The sequence below is a fragment of the Drosophila serrata genome, unplaced genomic scaffold, assembly GCF_035046125.1.
Source record: "Drosophila serrata isolate PLE 108 unplaced genomic scaffold, ASM3504612v1 contig_272, whole genome shotgun sequence".
Taxonomy (NCBI): domain Eukaryota; kingdom Metazoa; phylum Arthropoda; class Insecta; order Diptera; family Drosophilidae; genus Drosophila; species Drosophila serrata.
The window spans coordinates 11,802,272-11,817,739 of record NW_028257170.1 but is presented as its reverse complement, the minus strand read 5'-3'; the positions used below and the strand labels follow the sequence as shown (position 1 = coordinate 11,817,739).

General features: G+C 46.9%; 2 protein-coding genes across 3 annotated transcripts; one reads left to right on the top strand and one right to left on the bottom strand.

Annotated features, from left to right (window-relative positions):
• The first annotated feature begins 212 nt into the window (after window positions 1-212).
• Dred (Dctn1-related) lies at window positions 213-4,896 on the top strand. Of its 2 annotated transcripts, XM_086834505.1 has the most exons (5): window positions 246-452; window positions 569-730; window positions 799-972; window positions 1,100-2,999; window positions 3,077-4,896. In XM_086834505.1, the coding sequence occupies exons 2-5, from the start codon at window positions 662-664 to the stop codon at window positions 4,681-4,683; spliced, it is 3,750 nt and encodes a 1,249-aa protein (XP_086690631.1). In that variant the 5' UTR covers window positions 246-452; window positions 569-661; the 3' UTR covers window positions 4,684-4,896. The 2 variants fall into 2 exon arrangements, with proteins under 2 accessions (XP_020815848.2, XP_086690631.1); XM_020960189.2 differs by having other exon boundaries at window positions 213-730.
• A 76-nt stretch (window positions 4,897-4,972) lies between these two features.
• Cpr76Bd (Cuticular protein 76Bd) lies at window positions 4,973-13,203 on the bottom strand. Its single transcript, XM_020960171.2, has 5 exons — window positions 12,501-13,203; window positions 7,112-10,547; window positions 6,690-7,033; window positions 6,388-6,634; window positions 4,973-5,385 (listed from the first exon to the last, which is right to left on the bottom strand). The coding sequence occupies exons 1-4, from the start codon at window positions 12,504-12,506 to the stop codon at window positions 6,389-6,391; spliced, it is 4,032 nt and encodes a 1,343-aa protein (XP_020815830.2). The 5' UTR covers window positions 12,507-13,203; the 3' UTR covers window positions 4,973-5,385; window position 6,388.
• Window positions 13,204-15,468: the final 2,265 nt, after the last annotated feature.

Genomic DNA, 15,468 nt, shown 5'->3' with positions numbered 1-15,468 from the left:
GAAGCTTTATTTTAAGTAGGACTTGGGTTCGGGAAGACTCCCAAGCGTTGCCGATGCTCTAAATCCTTAATTTATAACGTAATCTAAGAAACATAATCAACGGCTTGAAGTCAAGTAAAATCAAATTGCTATAGGCCGGTCACCATCTGAACTTTCAACCCCTTGACCCCATCGAAAATGAGCCCACTTCTGGCGCCTGCGCCTCGGGAAATAATTTCCTCGGGGTGGGGCCCGCAACACATGATGACTCGCCCTCGCCTTTGCCATCGCATCGGTTTTGCTCAGTTGTGCAGTTTTGCAAGCTGCTAACTGGGATTACACACGCCATCGGCTCATCCAACTGGACAGTATGTCAGGTGCATAAAATGACGTAAGACACGCGTTTTAGATGATGAGCCCCCGGGAACCGAAACTTGGCCAGCGCGTTGAGGTAACGGGTAAACATCTGCAAGGTAAGGTCGCCTATGTGGGACGCACTAACTTCGCCGCCGGCCTCTGGTACGGCGTGATTCTGGACGAGCCGCTGGGCAAGAATAATGGTAGCATCCATGGCAATGTATACTTCAAGTGCCCCACCAACTGCGGTCTTTTTGTGCGTGCCCAGCAGCTGGTGAGGATTGCGGAGTTGCCCAAAGGAGCGGATAATCAAAAAGCCGATGAAATGCAACGTGAGGGGGCCCGAGCGAAACTCACGAGGCGGAGTGGTGGGGCGAAGTCCGTGGAGGAGCATGTGAGTAATGCCAAGGGAAAGGTCAAAGTGGGATGTAAATGTATATACTACTGCTGTTATTCCTGCAGGATAACCAGAGGGATCCGATGGCCGGACCTAGTGGCAAAGCGAAGGGAGCTCCCTCAAGTCCAGCGTCACCGCAGCACCGGACCAGAAATACTCACTCTCCCCGAGATCAGACATTGGCCAAGACTTCTGGGAAGTTTTTGGCAGCTCAGCAGCAACCCCTACAGCTTCCAAAGGTGACTTAAAACACATTGTAATTAGGTTAATGGGAACAAGTAGAACTTAAGAACATGGCTTCTTCTTAGCTGTTTTAATCACAATTAATTAAATATGATATGCTAAATAATTATTTTTCCCTTGCAGAACTCAAGTGTGCCTGAAGTTGAACATCAGAAAGCGCAGGTCGTGGAAGATGTAAAAGGTTCTTCTAAAAATGCATCAGCTTTACTGCAATCTAAGGAGCTTCCCAGGCAGATGGAGTCCCAGGATCCCACTGAATCTGTAAAAAAGGATAGCGACCCGGTTAAAAATCCGGAAGAAGCACAGCAAGCGAGGGATGCAGCCAAGGGAGAGTCTACCGATCCGCTCCAGACCAGCACAATTGGAGAGTTGCAGGCCCAGCAGCGGGCTGCAAAGCAACTCACACCGCCAGCAATGACCTGCAACCAGCGGCGATCCACGTCGTACACGCAGCTAAGACCGACTAGGATCAGCCAACCAAAGCCAACCACAGCTCAGGCTCAGAACTCAACGGCGCAGTTGACATTGGCCATGCCGGTGCCCCTGGCCTTGGCCCCGAAACGGAGCAAGACGAGCATGAGTCCGACGAGTTGTGTGAAACGAGCAGCGCCTGCTGCCTTTGTGGAACCGGGTTTCCTGGAGATTCTGCGGCCGCAGTTCACCCCGGGACCTGCTCTACGAACACCCAGCACAGCAGCTCCTCCGGTTGACAATCCGGAACTCCGGCAATTGAGGGAGGAACTTCAGTTACTGAGAGTTCAGAAGAGCGAAGACAAACTAAAGCTACTGGAGCTGGAGCGGATGAGGATTCATAACGAGCAACTCATGGAGTTTAAGTCACAGATAATGACTCAGCAGGTGTTGCTGCAAAGGGAGCTCCAAAGGTCTCGGAACGAACTACGGGAAGCTCAGGACGTTTCCTCCAAATTCAAAAGGGAGCTAGATGAAATAGCCGAGAGCATCGAGCTGCTCACCCTGGACAAGGAAATGGCGGAGGAACGGATGGAGACTCTGCAAATGGAACTGGAGATGGCACAAGAGCGGAATGACGAACTTAGCTTGGACGTGGAGATCCTGAAAGCTGAGCAGGAGGAGCAGATGGGTCAGCGCATTGAAAAGAATGAGAAGCAAGTGGGAATTGGTGGAACACCACAATCCGCCGGCGAGTTCCTTCGGCTAGAACAGTATAATCAACGGCTCCGGGAAACGGTGGTTCGGCTAAGGGACACTCTCGCCCAGGAGAAGCAAAGCAGTCAACGCACGCACAAGGAACTGGAGACCAAGCACTCGGAGATCAACGAACTAAAGAATATCAAGGAGTTGCTCAGCAGAAGGGTGGACCACATGGAGGTGCAGCTGATGGATTTGAAGGAACAAGTGGACGCTTCTCTGGGAGCAGAGTCCATGGTCACGCAACTGGCTTGCCTGAAACTGGAGCTGGAAGATCGTGTCAAGCTGCTGGAGGACGAAGTTTACGAGCTAGAGGCCTTGGAACAAATCCAAGAGCAACTTATTGAAAGTAACCAGGAGCAGGAAAATGATTTGCGCGAGGAGATCGATAAGCTGGCTGGTCAGGTGAAGATTCTGGAGCAGCAGAAGAACGCAGCCATGGAGAGCCTCTATGATCGCGACGTGACCATCATGAAATTCCGTGACCTGGTTAGGCAACTTCAAGAGCAACTCCAAGTCCGGGCAGATGGCACTCTGTCCATCGAGGATTTCAGCAGTGCCAACGAGTCGCAGCAGGAGGAGGCCTCCAATCAGAGCCAGACGGATTACCAGCACATCTTCAGTGTGAGCAAGGCGTATGGCAGGGCTCTGGAGCAGCAGATTAAGGCTGTGGAGCTGAGGCTTCAGTGCCAGCACTTGGAGTATGTCCTCGCCTTCGTTCCCGAGCAGTTCCTCTTGCGGGGAGGAGAGCATGATGTGGTGCTGGTCATGCTTCTCCTGGAACGGATGAACGAGAAACTGACCATTGTGTGTCAGGCCATCAACGAAAAGTTTCCCGCGGCCTGCGAATTCGGTGAGGGTTCTTTATCTACATTTATTTCGCAAATTTTATTTTCATTTTCTATATAATATTATATCTTCTTGCCACAGGGCGCGATGCCATATTTGAGGGCTACTCCGTGCAGCGGTATATCTTCCGGTCGCAGTGCCTGTACCTGCTGAAGAGCCTCCAATTGGTGCTCCAGCAGTTCCGCCATGGACTCAACCATTGCGACTACGAGCTGTGCACCCATGCGGCCATTTACCGAAGTGACCTGGAAGCCCAGGAGCAGCAGCTGGATGAGTTCGTGCGCCTTCTGAAAACGGGACAACTGGATGAGCACACAAACTGCGAGCCCATCCAGAGGGTTCTTCACTATGTGAGTGGGTTGCACCAGAACCTAATGCCGCCTCAAACGTTGGTGGAGCTCCTGGACGAGCAGCAGCTGTATGGAACCCTCATTGAGGTGTACGAAGCAGGGTTGGATGCTGTGAATGCCAACGCAGGTCTGATGCACACCATCATCCAGCTGGGAGACGAGCAGACCGCCTCCTTCCATTGCATGCAGCTGCTGATGGAGACGAGCTGTGCCCATAAGCAGAAACTGAAGAAGCTGCAGAGGAAGCTGAGTAGCAGTAAGACAGCTTCCTGGACGGGAATGCAGTGTGCCAGGTACCAACGAATCCTGGAGGCCAATGAAGCGCTAGGTGCACTTATCAGATTGCTGGGCTCCACTGCTCGGGAGGCGAGCAAGGATTCCAACGGGGGCATAGCCCACGAGAAGCTGTGGAGGGTGCTGGTGCTCAACTACAATAAGTTCGCTCCTGCCTGCCAGGAGGCGGAGGAGCCCAAGGAGGTGGATGCCTATAGTCAGAGGTGCATGCAACTCCTGGAAGAGCAGCTGGACGAGCTTTTTGCACTCCTAGAATCCACGGATGTGAACACGGAGTATGTGCGTCATCCGGTAAGCAACACATTGCAGGAACGAGCTGCCCAAGTGAAGCGCCACTACGAGGACGTGAAAACTCTTGAGCTGACCGTTGGGGAGCGGGACAAGGAAATTAAGAGCCTCAAGTACATGGCCAAGATGAAGATGCAGGACTTCTCCGAGCTGCAGATCCGCAAGGAGATGGCCGAGAAGCAGCTCAGCAAGCAATGCCATGTGCTCGCCGGATTCGCAGAGGCTGTGGAGCACCTGGAGCAGTCCATTCTGGCCAAGGAGGCTGCCCTGGGACAGGCCTTGACCATACTGGCCGATAAGATCTCAATTCTGGAGCAGGCGCAGCAGACCTGGCGGGAGCAGCAGCAGGCGGATAGTGCCTGTGTGACCAGCACTGCGATTAGTTCCAACCGCGAGATGACCATGCTGCACCAGGCTCTCCGTCAGGAGCGTTCACTGCGCGTGCAGCTGCAGGGCAGCGAAATGAGAAAGACTTTTGCCGCCTTGGAACCGCTGCATGTCCCCCAGAGGGGAAGTCAGGAGCTGACCAACCTGGAGAAGGACCTGCGCTCCTTGAAGAACCAGTGGCTGCTGGCCCATCTTGACATGGGAGGGGCGGGAAGTCAGCGGCGCTTGGAGATCGAGCTGCAGGGCAGCCGCATCCTGCGACATATCTTCCAGACATATTGCACCCAGCATCCGCATCGGGCCAAGAGCACAGACTTTGGGCTATTCATAAGCGACGATCTGCGGCTGGCATTCAGTCCCAGTTTCTAGTTCACATTAGTTAGTGTGTTTCGGTCATAACAAACGATATTTGTGATTCGCTGCTTGCAAATAGTATGAAATTCTATCTATAATTATTTGTACAATATTAGCTATTATATACATAAACTCCTATATATACATATATATGCAAAACTGTACAATTCTATAGTTCATGTCGTGTTTATCGGGCAATAAACCAACTTACTTGACTTAGACAAATTAGCGGAAATGTCTTTTATTCATCAAATGTTACTTCAAACCGCTGAAATCAAATAAAGTGATGTGATCAGTGATTCAATTAATCTCGTTGTCGAGCATCCTCGACTGTGGCGTTCTTAAATGTCGTTTATTTGAATTTAAAACACTTTACAAGGTATACCAATATGCAATCCATTATGTACAATATTCGGAAAGTAGTCGGGGTCGCGCAGTTTGAGATGAGAGCAGCGCAAGCAGAAACGCTTATCACATGAGCACAGAATCGGGGATCCAAAATGTGAGGGGAAGGAAGTATGTATGTATATAGTTGGTGGTTGGATATCTGCATATGTTACATTATATCATGGCGGCCGTGTGACATCGTGGTTGTGGTGCATCGTTGTCGTTGAGGGGATTTACATAAATACGTTTAATGTTTAATGAGAAGAAGGTTGTGGATTTGAGGCTATTTACAGTTGCAGAACGAACCAAACAATTGCGACCTGTGTGGAGCTAAATGGGATAGATATAATAATGGATAATAATTAATATAAATTAAATTGATAAAAAAAGAAAAAATAATGATTTAACCACAACAACCAACTAAGGTTCAACAAATTCCTAATTCTATTCATTAATTCATTCATTTATTTTACCCTTTAGAGTATATTAAATGTAATTGTAAGTTATTATTTTACTTTAGCCAGACACCTTTAAAGTGGTTTTGAACGTACACTTGCCTGTTTAATGGCACATGACACTGATTAATTTCTTAAAACTATTGTATTACTTATTTATTATATAAATGTATAAAGGTATTTTTTATTTGTTTATATACCTTTGGTATTATTGATTTTAATTTTTATTTTGTAATTCCCTTACTGAAATAAAAACTAACACTATGCTAAACGAGAAATCAAGATCTTAGAGCTGGAAATCCTTCAGATACATTAAAAGAAATCTTTTGTTTTTTGTTCTTAGTTAGTATTATAATATTTCCCTGTTAAAAATTGAATAGTTAAACCTATGAATGCTGTTAAAATATAAATGAATCCTAAAATCGAGAGGTAAAATTTATTATAATATCCGGGTCTAAATATTTTAATATGGCTCTGTCCCAATACTAAAGATCTTTGGATTAAATTTAAATTAATACATGTGCCACTTAAAAATAAATGTAATCTTAGCTGACAAAATTGTTTTCAAGAACTGCTGATGATTGTAAGTGTAACTTATATTTAAATATTTAGTAAATATTATATTTGACTTTAAAATACCCTGGACCTTAAGCTAAGAAAGTTGTTTTTGGGAACTGTCAATGAAAGGTTATTTGATTCTTAAGGACCTTAATATTGTGCAAACATTGAGTTGCATCTCTTTAAATTGAAATATGTTAGTTATAACAATACTTTGTTAGTTATACTAAATTAGTTAAAAAAAAGTAAATATAATTAATCTATTCGTTTTATTTTCCTTATTGAAGCAAATTGTTATGTCTTATAAAGAAATGCTCACCTCACGACTTGGCTGCTGCCTGACGTTTGGCCACTATTTTGCCCTGATCGCGACTGTTGATGACCTCGGCATGGAAGCCCGTCTCCCAGTCGGCGTAATACTTCACCGTGCGCACATTGCCATCGGGCTCCACCAGGGAGTACTCTCCCTTGACCACATCTCCGTCGCGCTCCTCCTTCTGGTGCTTGTTATCGCCCGTGTGGGGATCATTGACGGCGTACTCGAATGCATATCGTGGGTGGGCATCCTGTGGGCCACTTTAGTATTCGAATTTATACAGGAATGGAGAAAAAATCACTTACAAAGTGCTCCAGATGCTTCTCGGGCACCACCTTCAGCAAGGCCGGCTGGGCCACTGGGGCTGACTTCAGGTAGGCGGTGGCCGCCACAGGGGCGTGGCTGGTCAGCGCCGGCACACTGGGAGCATAGCGATAGAAACCCGCCCCTAAGGGTCCAATGCCACCCACTCCGTGCGAGTATCCGCTGAGGGAGGAGTCCAGATGGGACAGCGAGGAGCTTGCTGGGGCCAGACCAGATCCATGGGTCAGCAGACCGTGATAGTTGAGGGCTGGAGACACCGCCGCGTGTCCCAGGGAAATGGCTCCATAGTAGCCGCCATCGTGACCAGCACCGTGACCCAAACTACCTGCAAGATGACACATTATAGGAATATAATTTACAAGTAATATAATTTAGGAATAAAATAATGAAGGATAGCACTTACCCGCATGGATTCCGTAGGCGGTGCTGCTGGCCAGCTTACCTCCCAGGCTGTAAGCCGGAGCCGAGGTCAACTTGGTCAGAGGAGCACCCAGCAAGGCGGCTCCATGTCCGTGTCCACTGGCCCCATAGCTCAGACCAGCTCCTAGTCCCAGTCCAATTGGAGAAGCGATCTTTGTGATGGCAGGACCTGTGCTGTAGTGGCCCACAGCTGGGGCGGCATAGGCCGCCACCTTGGCAATCGCTGGAGCGGCTGCAATGGTTGCTGCAGCTGGCTTCGACACATACTGATGGGATACTGCTCCCGAGCTATACCCGGAGCCACTTCCTCCATACCCAGTGGAGACTTTGGTGATGGCAGGACCGGTTGAGTAAGTGGCCAAAGCGGGAGCAGCGCTGATGGCGTGTCCAGTGGATATGTGGCTCACAGCTGGAGCTGCGTAGGTGGCCACCTTGGCTATTACCGGAGCTGCTGAAATGGCCACTGCTGGCTTAGACACATACTGATGGGATACAGCTCCCGATCCACTAGCTCCGTATCCATGGCCATATCCTGTGGCTACCTTGGCAATGGCTGGAGCAGCCGAGATGCTGGAAATGGCTGGGGCGCCGTAGGAGGCTATCTTCGAGAGGGCAGGTCCAGTGGAGTAGCTGGAAATGGCTGGAGCTGCATAGGTAGCCACCTTGGCTATGGCAGGACCTGCTGAGATGGTGGCCACCGCCGGCTTCGATACGTACTGATGGGATACTGCTCCTGAGCCGCTGATTCCGTAGCCCGTGTTCAGTTGTTTAGTGGGCAAGGCGATAGCCGGAGCAGCTGGCAGGTAGGTTTTGGAGAGAACCGGAGCCGCTGGCAAGTAGGTCTTGGAGAGGACCGGAGTCACTGGCGCCACTGCAATGGCGGGCTTCGATACGTACTGATGGGAGACGGCTCCATGGCCAGATCCGCCATAGCTGGTTGCGATTTTGGTGAGACTGGGTGCAGCTGAGTAGGTGGAGATAGCAGGAGCAGCATAGGTGGCCACCTTGGAGATGCCTGGAGCTGTGGCATAGCTGGAGATTGCTGGAGCAGCATAGGCAGATACCTTAGCGATGGCAGGAGCAGCTGAAATGGCCACCGCTGGCTTGGAAACATACTGATGGGAAACAGCTCCTCCTGAACTGTATCCTGAGGCACTGCCTCCGTATCCGGTGGCCACCTTGGCTACCACTGGTGCTGCCGAGTAAGTGGATATGGAGGGAGCGGAATAGGTGGCTACCTTGGCGATGGCAGGAGCCGCTGAAATGGCCACTGCGGGCTTCGAAACATACTGATGGGACACAGCTCCAGATCCACTGCTGCCGTAGCTCGCTGAAATCTTGGTGACTGCCGGAGCGGAGGAGTACGTGGCCACTGCTGGCGCAGCTGCAGGATAGGCTGCCACAATAGGCTTTGAAATGTACTGGTGGGACACATCCGCGGCTTGGCTGTAGGCCACCTTGGTGACTGCAGGAGCTGCGGAGTAAGTGGACACCGCCGGAGCGGCGTAGGTTGCAACCTTGGCGACTGCAGGAGCTGTGGCATACGTTGAGATTGCAGGAGCTGCGTATGTAGCCACCTTGGCTATGGCAGGAGCAGCTGAAATGGCCACCGCCGGCTTGGACACGTACTGATGGGAGACGGCTCCATGTCCATATCCCGTCCCAATCTTGGTTACAGCTGGAGCTGTGGCATACGTGGAGATGGCGGGGGCTGCATAGGATGCTACCTTGGCAATTGCGGGAGCAGCAGAAATGGCCACCGCTTGCTTGGAAATATACTGATGGGAAACGGCGCCGTGACTGTAACCGGAACCACTGCCTCCGTATCCAGTGGCCACCTTGGCAACCACTGGAGCTGCCGAGTAAGTGGATATGGTTGGAGCGGCATAAGTGGCTACCTTGGCAATAGCAGGAGCAGCTGAAATGGCCACTGCAGGCTTGGACACATACTGATGGGACACGGCTCCTGATCCACTGACTCCGTAGCCCGATGCTACCTTAGACACCACTGGACCCGACGTATAGGTGGACACAGTGGGGGCGGCATAGGTGGCAATCTTCGAGATGGCTGGCCCAGTAGAGTAGCTGGAAATTGCTGGAGCGGAATAGGTGGCCACCTTGGCTATCGCTGGTGCCGCTGAAATAGCCACTGCCGGCTTCGACACATACTGGTGCGAGATGGCTCCCGATCCAGATGCTCCGAAACTGGCGGATAGTTTGGTGACTGCCGGGGCGGATGAGTAGGTAGCCACCGCAGGGGCAGACGAGTAAGTGGCCACCGCTGGGGCGGCATAGCTGGCCACGTGGGCAACGGCCGGAGCGGGCTTTGAGACATACTGATGGGAAACGGCTCCTGAAGAATGACCCCCATAGCTGGCAGCCACCTTGGTGATCGCCGGTCCCGGAGAGTAGGCAGCTATGGCCGGAGCTGGTGCCGGGTAAGCGGCCACAATTGGCTTGGAGAAGTACTGGTGGGACACGTCCGCCGCCTGGCTGTACTTGGTTATGGAAGGAGCATAGCTGGCGGAGTATCCGGTTCCATGGGAGGACAGCAACGACGAAGTGGTGGCCAACTTAACAGCTGGAGCGGAGTAGGTGGACACCTTGGCAATCGCTGGGGCTGCATAAGAAACCGATGGCGAGTAGGTGGCTATCTTGGAGATTCCAGGCGAGATCTGTCCGTAGCTATAGCCTGGGGAGCTGTAGGTTTCCACCTTCGAGTATCCCGGAGTGGCCTTGGAGTAGGCGTATCCGGGCGAGCTGTAGGTCTCCACCTTCGTGGTCACCGGTGGGGCATAAAAGGGAACGCTTGAGGGAGCCGGAGCCGTGTATGTGGCCACCTTGGATATTCCGGGAGTGGCCGAGCTGTAGCTATATCCCGGCGAGGTGTATGTGGCCACTTTGGTGATACCCGGAGACGGTGGCAAATATGAGTTGTCCAACTTGGGAGCCGTTAGAACGGTTTTGGTGATAGCTGGCGATACCAGGTTCTTGATTTCTATCCCAGACGGCACCACGGTTGCGTACTTGGCAGCCGGGGACTTTTCCGCGTAGGTTATACCCGCTCCATACTCCGCCGAGGGTGTGAACAGAGCCTTCTGTACCGGGGCTATGTACTTATTGATCTGGGTCACTCCACCGTGAGACAATCCGTCGATGCCGGCGCTGGACTCGTAGGAGGCGCCTCCACTGCCCACCGAGGTGTGCAGAATATGTCCGTTCTCCGAGTATGTGGAAATCGCCGGGCTTTGGCTATACTTGGTCACCCCGGGCGAGATGGAGAACTTCACCTCCGCCGGCGGGGGGTACGAGTAGCCAGCAGTGGTAGCATGGACACAGGGCAGGATCGGAGGAGCCAAAGTGGGTGAGGGGTCCGCCAGCACAGCGCCAAGTACGCCCAAAAGGGCCACCAAATGGAACTAAAAAGGAAACGGTTAGGGATGTGGACCAATAATAATTACAAAGCTGATTTTTGAGGAAATATGTAGGACTAAACAGAAATTTGGAAAAATTATACATTTTCGAAATATATATGGAATATATATGGAATAATGGTAAGATATACATATATGGATAATAAATTTGAATCTAATAAGATAATTACACTAAAAATAGAATAACGTATATTTTTAAACAAAACAAACAATATAATTTGCTATGATTGAATCCATTTAAGTTTAGAGAATAAAATACATAAAAATTGGGACAGGTTGCCATACTTATTGCATCTAAAAATAACCAAATTACAGTCTCTAAAACACCACAAAATATCCGGTGGAGTAATATTTCTATTTGAACCTATAATTGGTATGGTGACCTCTTCACTTCTCTTTACCTATTTATATTAATATCACTGTTTTTATACCCTTGTAGGGTATTATAATTTCAGTCAGAAGTTTGCAACGCAGTGAAGGAGGCACCTCCGACTATATAAAGTATATATATTCTTGATCAGGATCAACAGCCGAGTCGATCTAGCCATGTCCGTCTGTCCGTCTGTCCGTCTGTCCGTCTGTCCTTCTGTCCGTCTGTCCGTCTGTCCGTTTCTACGCAAACTAGTCTCTCCGTTTTGAAGCTATCTGAATGAAACTTTGTAGTTATCCTTCTATATACTCTCACTCGTATATATGTCGGAACGGGCCGGATCGGACGACTATATCATATAGCTGCCATAGGAATGTTCGGAAAATTTTTACAAACAAATTTTTAACTTTTTTAGTTTTCAATAGAATTGGATCAAATTTGAGATATAGCCATTTTACTATACTCTACAATTTTGCATAAAATTTTATGAAAATCGGACTACTATATCTATAGCTCCCATAGGAACGATACGAGAAATTATACAATTAAATTTATAACCTTTTCAGTTTTCAACTAATTTTCATCAAATTTTAGGTATAGGCATTTAATTTAAGTCTTAAATTTTGTGGTAAATTTCATGAAAATCGGACGACTATATCATATAGGTGCCATACAAACGATCGTTCGATGTAGAGGAAAAATGCAAATCTGTGAATGTAAAACTACAAATATAATATGCATAGGTGAATGAAGTGATAGCAGGTATTACTTCATTGTTTTTTAACACAAATGTATATAATTTATATTGTATGGATTCCTATTCATAGAAGTTCTATCTGCAAGGGTATATAAACTTCGGCGTGCCGAAGTTAGCTTCCTTTCTTGTTTTACAGTAATTTGTTCTTTTTTCTATTCAATTGACAATTGGTAGATCGAAATTCGCACTTCCTTAGCCGTAATATTATATAATTTATTATATATTACCATACTATTTAAAATTTTAATTGAAATTATTTCAGAAAATCGATAATAAAAAGTATATTAAGACACGTATCCTCCCCTCTGCCAACCTGATATGAGTCGGAGTATATCATTAAAAATGCTCTTGAATAGCACGGTAGTAAGGATACGTCTTGAATGGCGGATATTTGCTATTCCAAATTTAATTGATTAAAAATAATGAATGCTTTCAGAAAATATTTCTTCTGTAAAAATTTGGCATGTCTAGAATATTAAATTTATAATGATTCTTCTTTCGTTTATTAAATCACAAATTAAATTGCTGTATGTTGGTAATTTGTCTTTGTTGTAAGTTTTCTGTTTTAAAATTATTCTGTCATTGATTATTTTATTGTTTTATATTAGCGCTATATTATTATTTGTTTCTTATGAAATTATTTTGAATAAAAAATTATTTAAACAGCACTAAGTATAGTTACTGGTCCGTTAATTTAAAATTTACATTCAATTTTAATAACTTTTCTATATCTTAACAACATATAAAACTGTTGTTGTGTCCTTATTATATTTTCTTGCCACCGTTCACAGTATTTTCTAGCAGGACCCACCTTCATTATTTCACTATTCGAATTCTGCACTCTTAAGGATTGTTAAAGGATTCACAAACTATAGAGATTCTTTGTTAAGTTACACAGCATTGGCACTTTTCAAAAAAGAATTCACAAGCTGGCGATCCTTGACAGTTCGATTGGGTTTAATTCCTGTGCGTAATCCTTGGGCGACTAGATCTTTGCTGGATCTAATTTCGAGCAGCTTGAATTATCCAAAGTGCGGTTGGAAAAACGCAACGCGGATCGTATCGAAACGGATCGGATCGAATCGAATCGGATCGGATTCGGGATGTAGAGCAGAGCCACGCGGCCGACTGGACTGGACTGTTGGCCAGCCCGGCCCTATAATCGCTTATATACGTTCGGTCAGTTGGCCAACACTCGCGAAAAGCTCGCACTCGCACGCATGCGCAGCAGCCACGCACCAGTTTGGCGACAAAGCGACAAAAAAGTGCCACTATATTTGTAGCAGAAATGAAAAACCGAATCGAATCGGATCGAAAAAAATGGATCTAGCTGCAAGGAAAGAGCCGAGTGACTGCCAAAGTCGACTTTTGGCTCGTGCAGATGAAGAATCGATGACTGTTTGAGCTAGCTTTGTTCTCTCCCAACTGAAAACTGAAATCAGAAAACTGAAAACAGAAAACTGAAACTGCAACCTGCCCGACCTGGCCAATTGTTTGGCCCCACCTTCGCTGGCAGCCTCAGTGGGTAACGTTAACGTTTTATTAGATCATAGTCGCGAACGCCTCGGCTCAAAAATAAAACCGATCGCAAAATGCGCGTGGTGCATTGTTGGCCAAGTCTGTGTTTTTTTTCGCCACAGTTTTATTTTCAGATTTTTTATATGTATTTTGTTTTAGTTATTTTTTTGCATACTCGTATGCTTTTAAAGCGACTTAATTTGATTTAGATTTTAATCGCTGCATTGCGTGTAGCTCTGGAAAAATAAATCCATACGCAACATACGCCAGACCCCCAAGCCGAAAAAATCTGGTCAAAACTTAAGAAAAAATGGAGAGCAATGTAGAAAATAAAGCAAGAATCGTGGTATTAATGTCGCTATCAATAAATTGTGTCTGCCCATGTGTGTGAGAGTGCAGTCATGCGAGTGTATGTGGTGTGCGTGCCTTGGGCCTTGATTGTGCATTAGTTGGCTAAAAGGCGCATTGCCACATCATAATACGATACAATATGTGGCTAATAGAATAGCCGGGAGATACGGCCGAAGTGTTGACTTGTGGGCAATTAAGGTCACTATGCATCGAGTGTCACCCTCGGAGCGGGGGTGTGTGTGGATGTCAAGAAAACGGCCGACTTAATGGGCCAAGAGAGCTGATAAATCGCATGGCTGACATAACGATTTGAAGAGACAAGTCAGGGAATTCAAAGTAAATCTTATGTTTTTTGCCTTATTCTGTGATGGCAATGATTAAGTGCAGTGTTGACGCCATAATAAATATTCTTTTAATGGTTATAAGATACTTAGAGCACATTTCGAAACTTTGTGAAAGGCATAAGAAAAAAGATCCTTAACTATAGTCTTACTTAGTGGTTTAACAACAAAAACAATAAATAATTGTGCTCAGGATGAAATTTCATGTATTGCCTCAATACTTGTCCTTAATTTTATATAGTATCATATTATATAATAATAATTAGAATAATTCAAATAATAAACTTACAAAACCTAAGGATTACAAAGTACCTTCAAGAGCAATTTGTTCTAACTGCGGCATGTATAACTTTCTCTTAGACAGTTTTTCATTTGATTTATATAAAGTGTTCCTCCGAAATAATAAGGCAAATACCAATAATAAATATATTTTCCTTAGGAACAACCACTCAATCAATTTCCCACAATTATATTTTCCTTTACCAGCCACCTTATGTAATAAAGCAATCCACAATCTGGCGATTACTAAACCATTTTGCCTTTTGGCCAAGTCCAGACGTCGCCCACGAACTTACTGGCCACGTCTCTGGCAGCAATTTCACACGAGGTGCGGAAAATGCTTTTCCAGTCATAAACCCAGGCCATTGGGCTACCTAAAGTCATAATTTTGTGCCTCGAAAGCGGTAGCAGTGTCTTATCCTGCAGCTTTTGCCGTTCCATCGACTGCCCCGCTGGCATCACGCATACGCCATGTTGTGCGCCAGCCAAGCCCGTCGGCCTTTCTTAAAACTACACGCAATATTTGCACTCTAGTTAGCATTAACTAAAACTGGTTCGAGATACAGGCAAATATTTTTCTGGGCTTGTAACTCGGACTCTCGTAGAATTCTTGGGCGAGATCGGCAGATTGCAGAGACATAAAATTGGTGATTTTATAAAAAAATATGTACACATGGGGTTTGTGTATAAATAAAATTGTTTACGCATGGCGATATTGAATGAGCGACAAACCATCTAGATATAGGATTCGCCGCGATACAAAGTTAAATGTAAATGATCTAGTCGGGGCGAAAATCAAGATTTTTCAATTAAAATCCCGCGGGGGGAGGCTGGCGCTTTGATTTCGTCATGATGCTAAGTAGGCATGGTCGTGGGGCAGCCATGGCCAGCTGTAAGCTGGAGCTGGAGCTGGAGCTGCTCGCTGGATCTGTATCTGTATCTGTATCCATATCCATGGAGCTGGCTGCAGATCGTTTCGTTTCGCCAAAACTTACGCAACCCGCGAGACCTGTGCGCGTGCGCATGCGTGTGTGTGACAAATGCGTGGCGCGGCGAACTAAACTCGTCCGGCGATCAGCCTGAAGTAGGTTAAAATCGGCGCAGCTGACTTTTCGGCTTGCGTTTGCAAATGTTGAAAAATTAAAATTCAATCAAATTGCGAAAACTGTTCGCGAAAAGCCCAAAAATCAACGAAAAAGGCTGCCCGACAGCCCGAAACATGTTTCATGTTCAATTAACAGCAGCGCAGGCAGTCCCGTTCCCCATCCAAGTCGGGAAATGTACGGGAAA

Bases quoted from the DNA above. Each gene is read 5' to 3' on its own strand.
- Dred (XM_020960189.2), top strand. From the start codon at position 389: ATGATGAGCCCCCGGGAACCGAAACTTGGCCAGCGCGTTGAGGTAACG. The intron at 731-798 runs GTGAGTAATGCC...TTATTCCTGCAG, and splicing joins CGAAGTCCGTGGAGGAGCAT to GATAACCAGAGGGATCCGAT. The intron at 973-1,099 runs GTGACTTAAAAC...TTTCCCTTGCAG, and splicing joins AACCCCTACAGCTTCCAAAG to AACTCAAGTGTGCCTGAAGT.
- Cpr76Bd (XM_020960171.2), bottom strand. The intron at 7,034-7,111 runs GTAAGTGCTATC...GTCATCTTGCAG, and splicing joins CGCCTACGGAATCCATGCGG to GTAGTTTGGGTCACGGTGCT. The intron at 6,635-6,689 runs GTAAGTGATTTT...AGTGGCCCACAG, and splicing joins AGAAGCATCTGGAGCACTTT to GATGCCCACCCACGATATGC.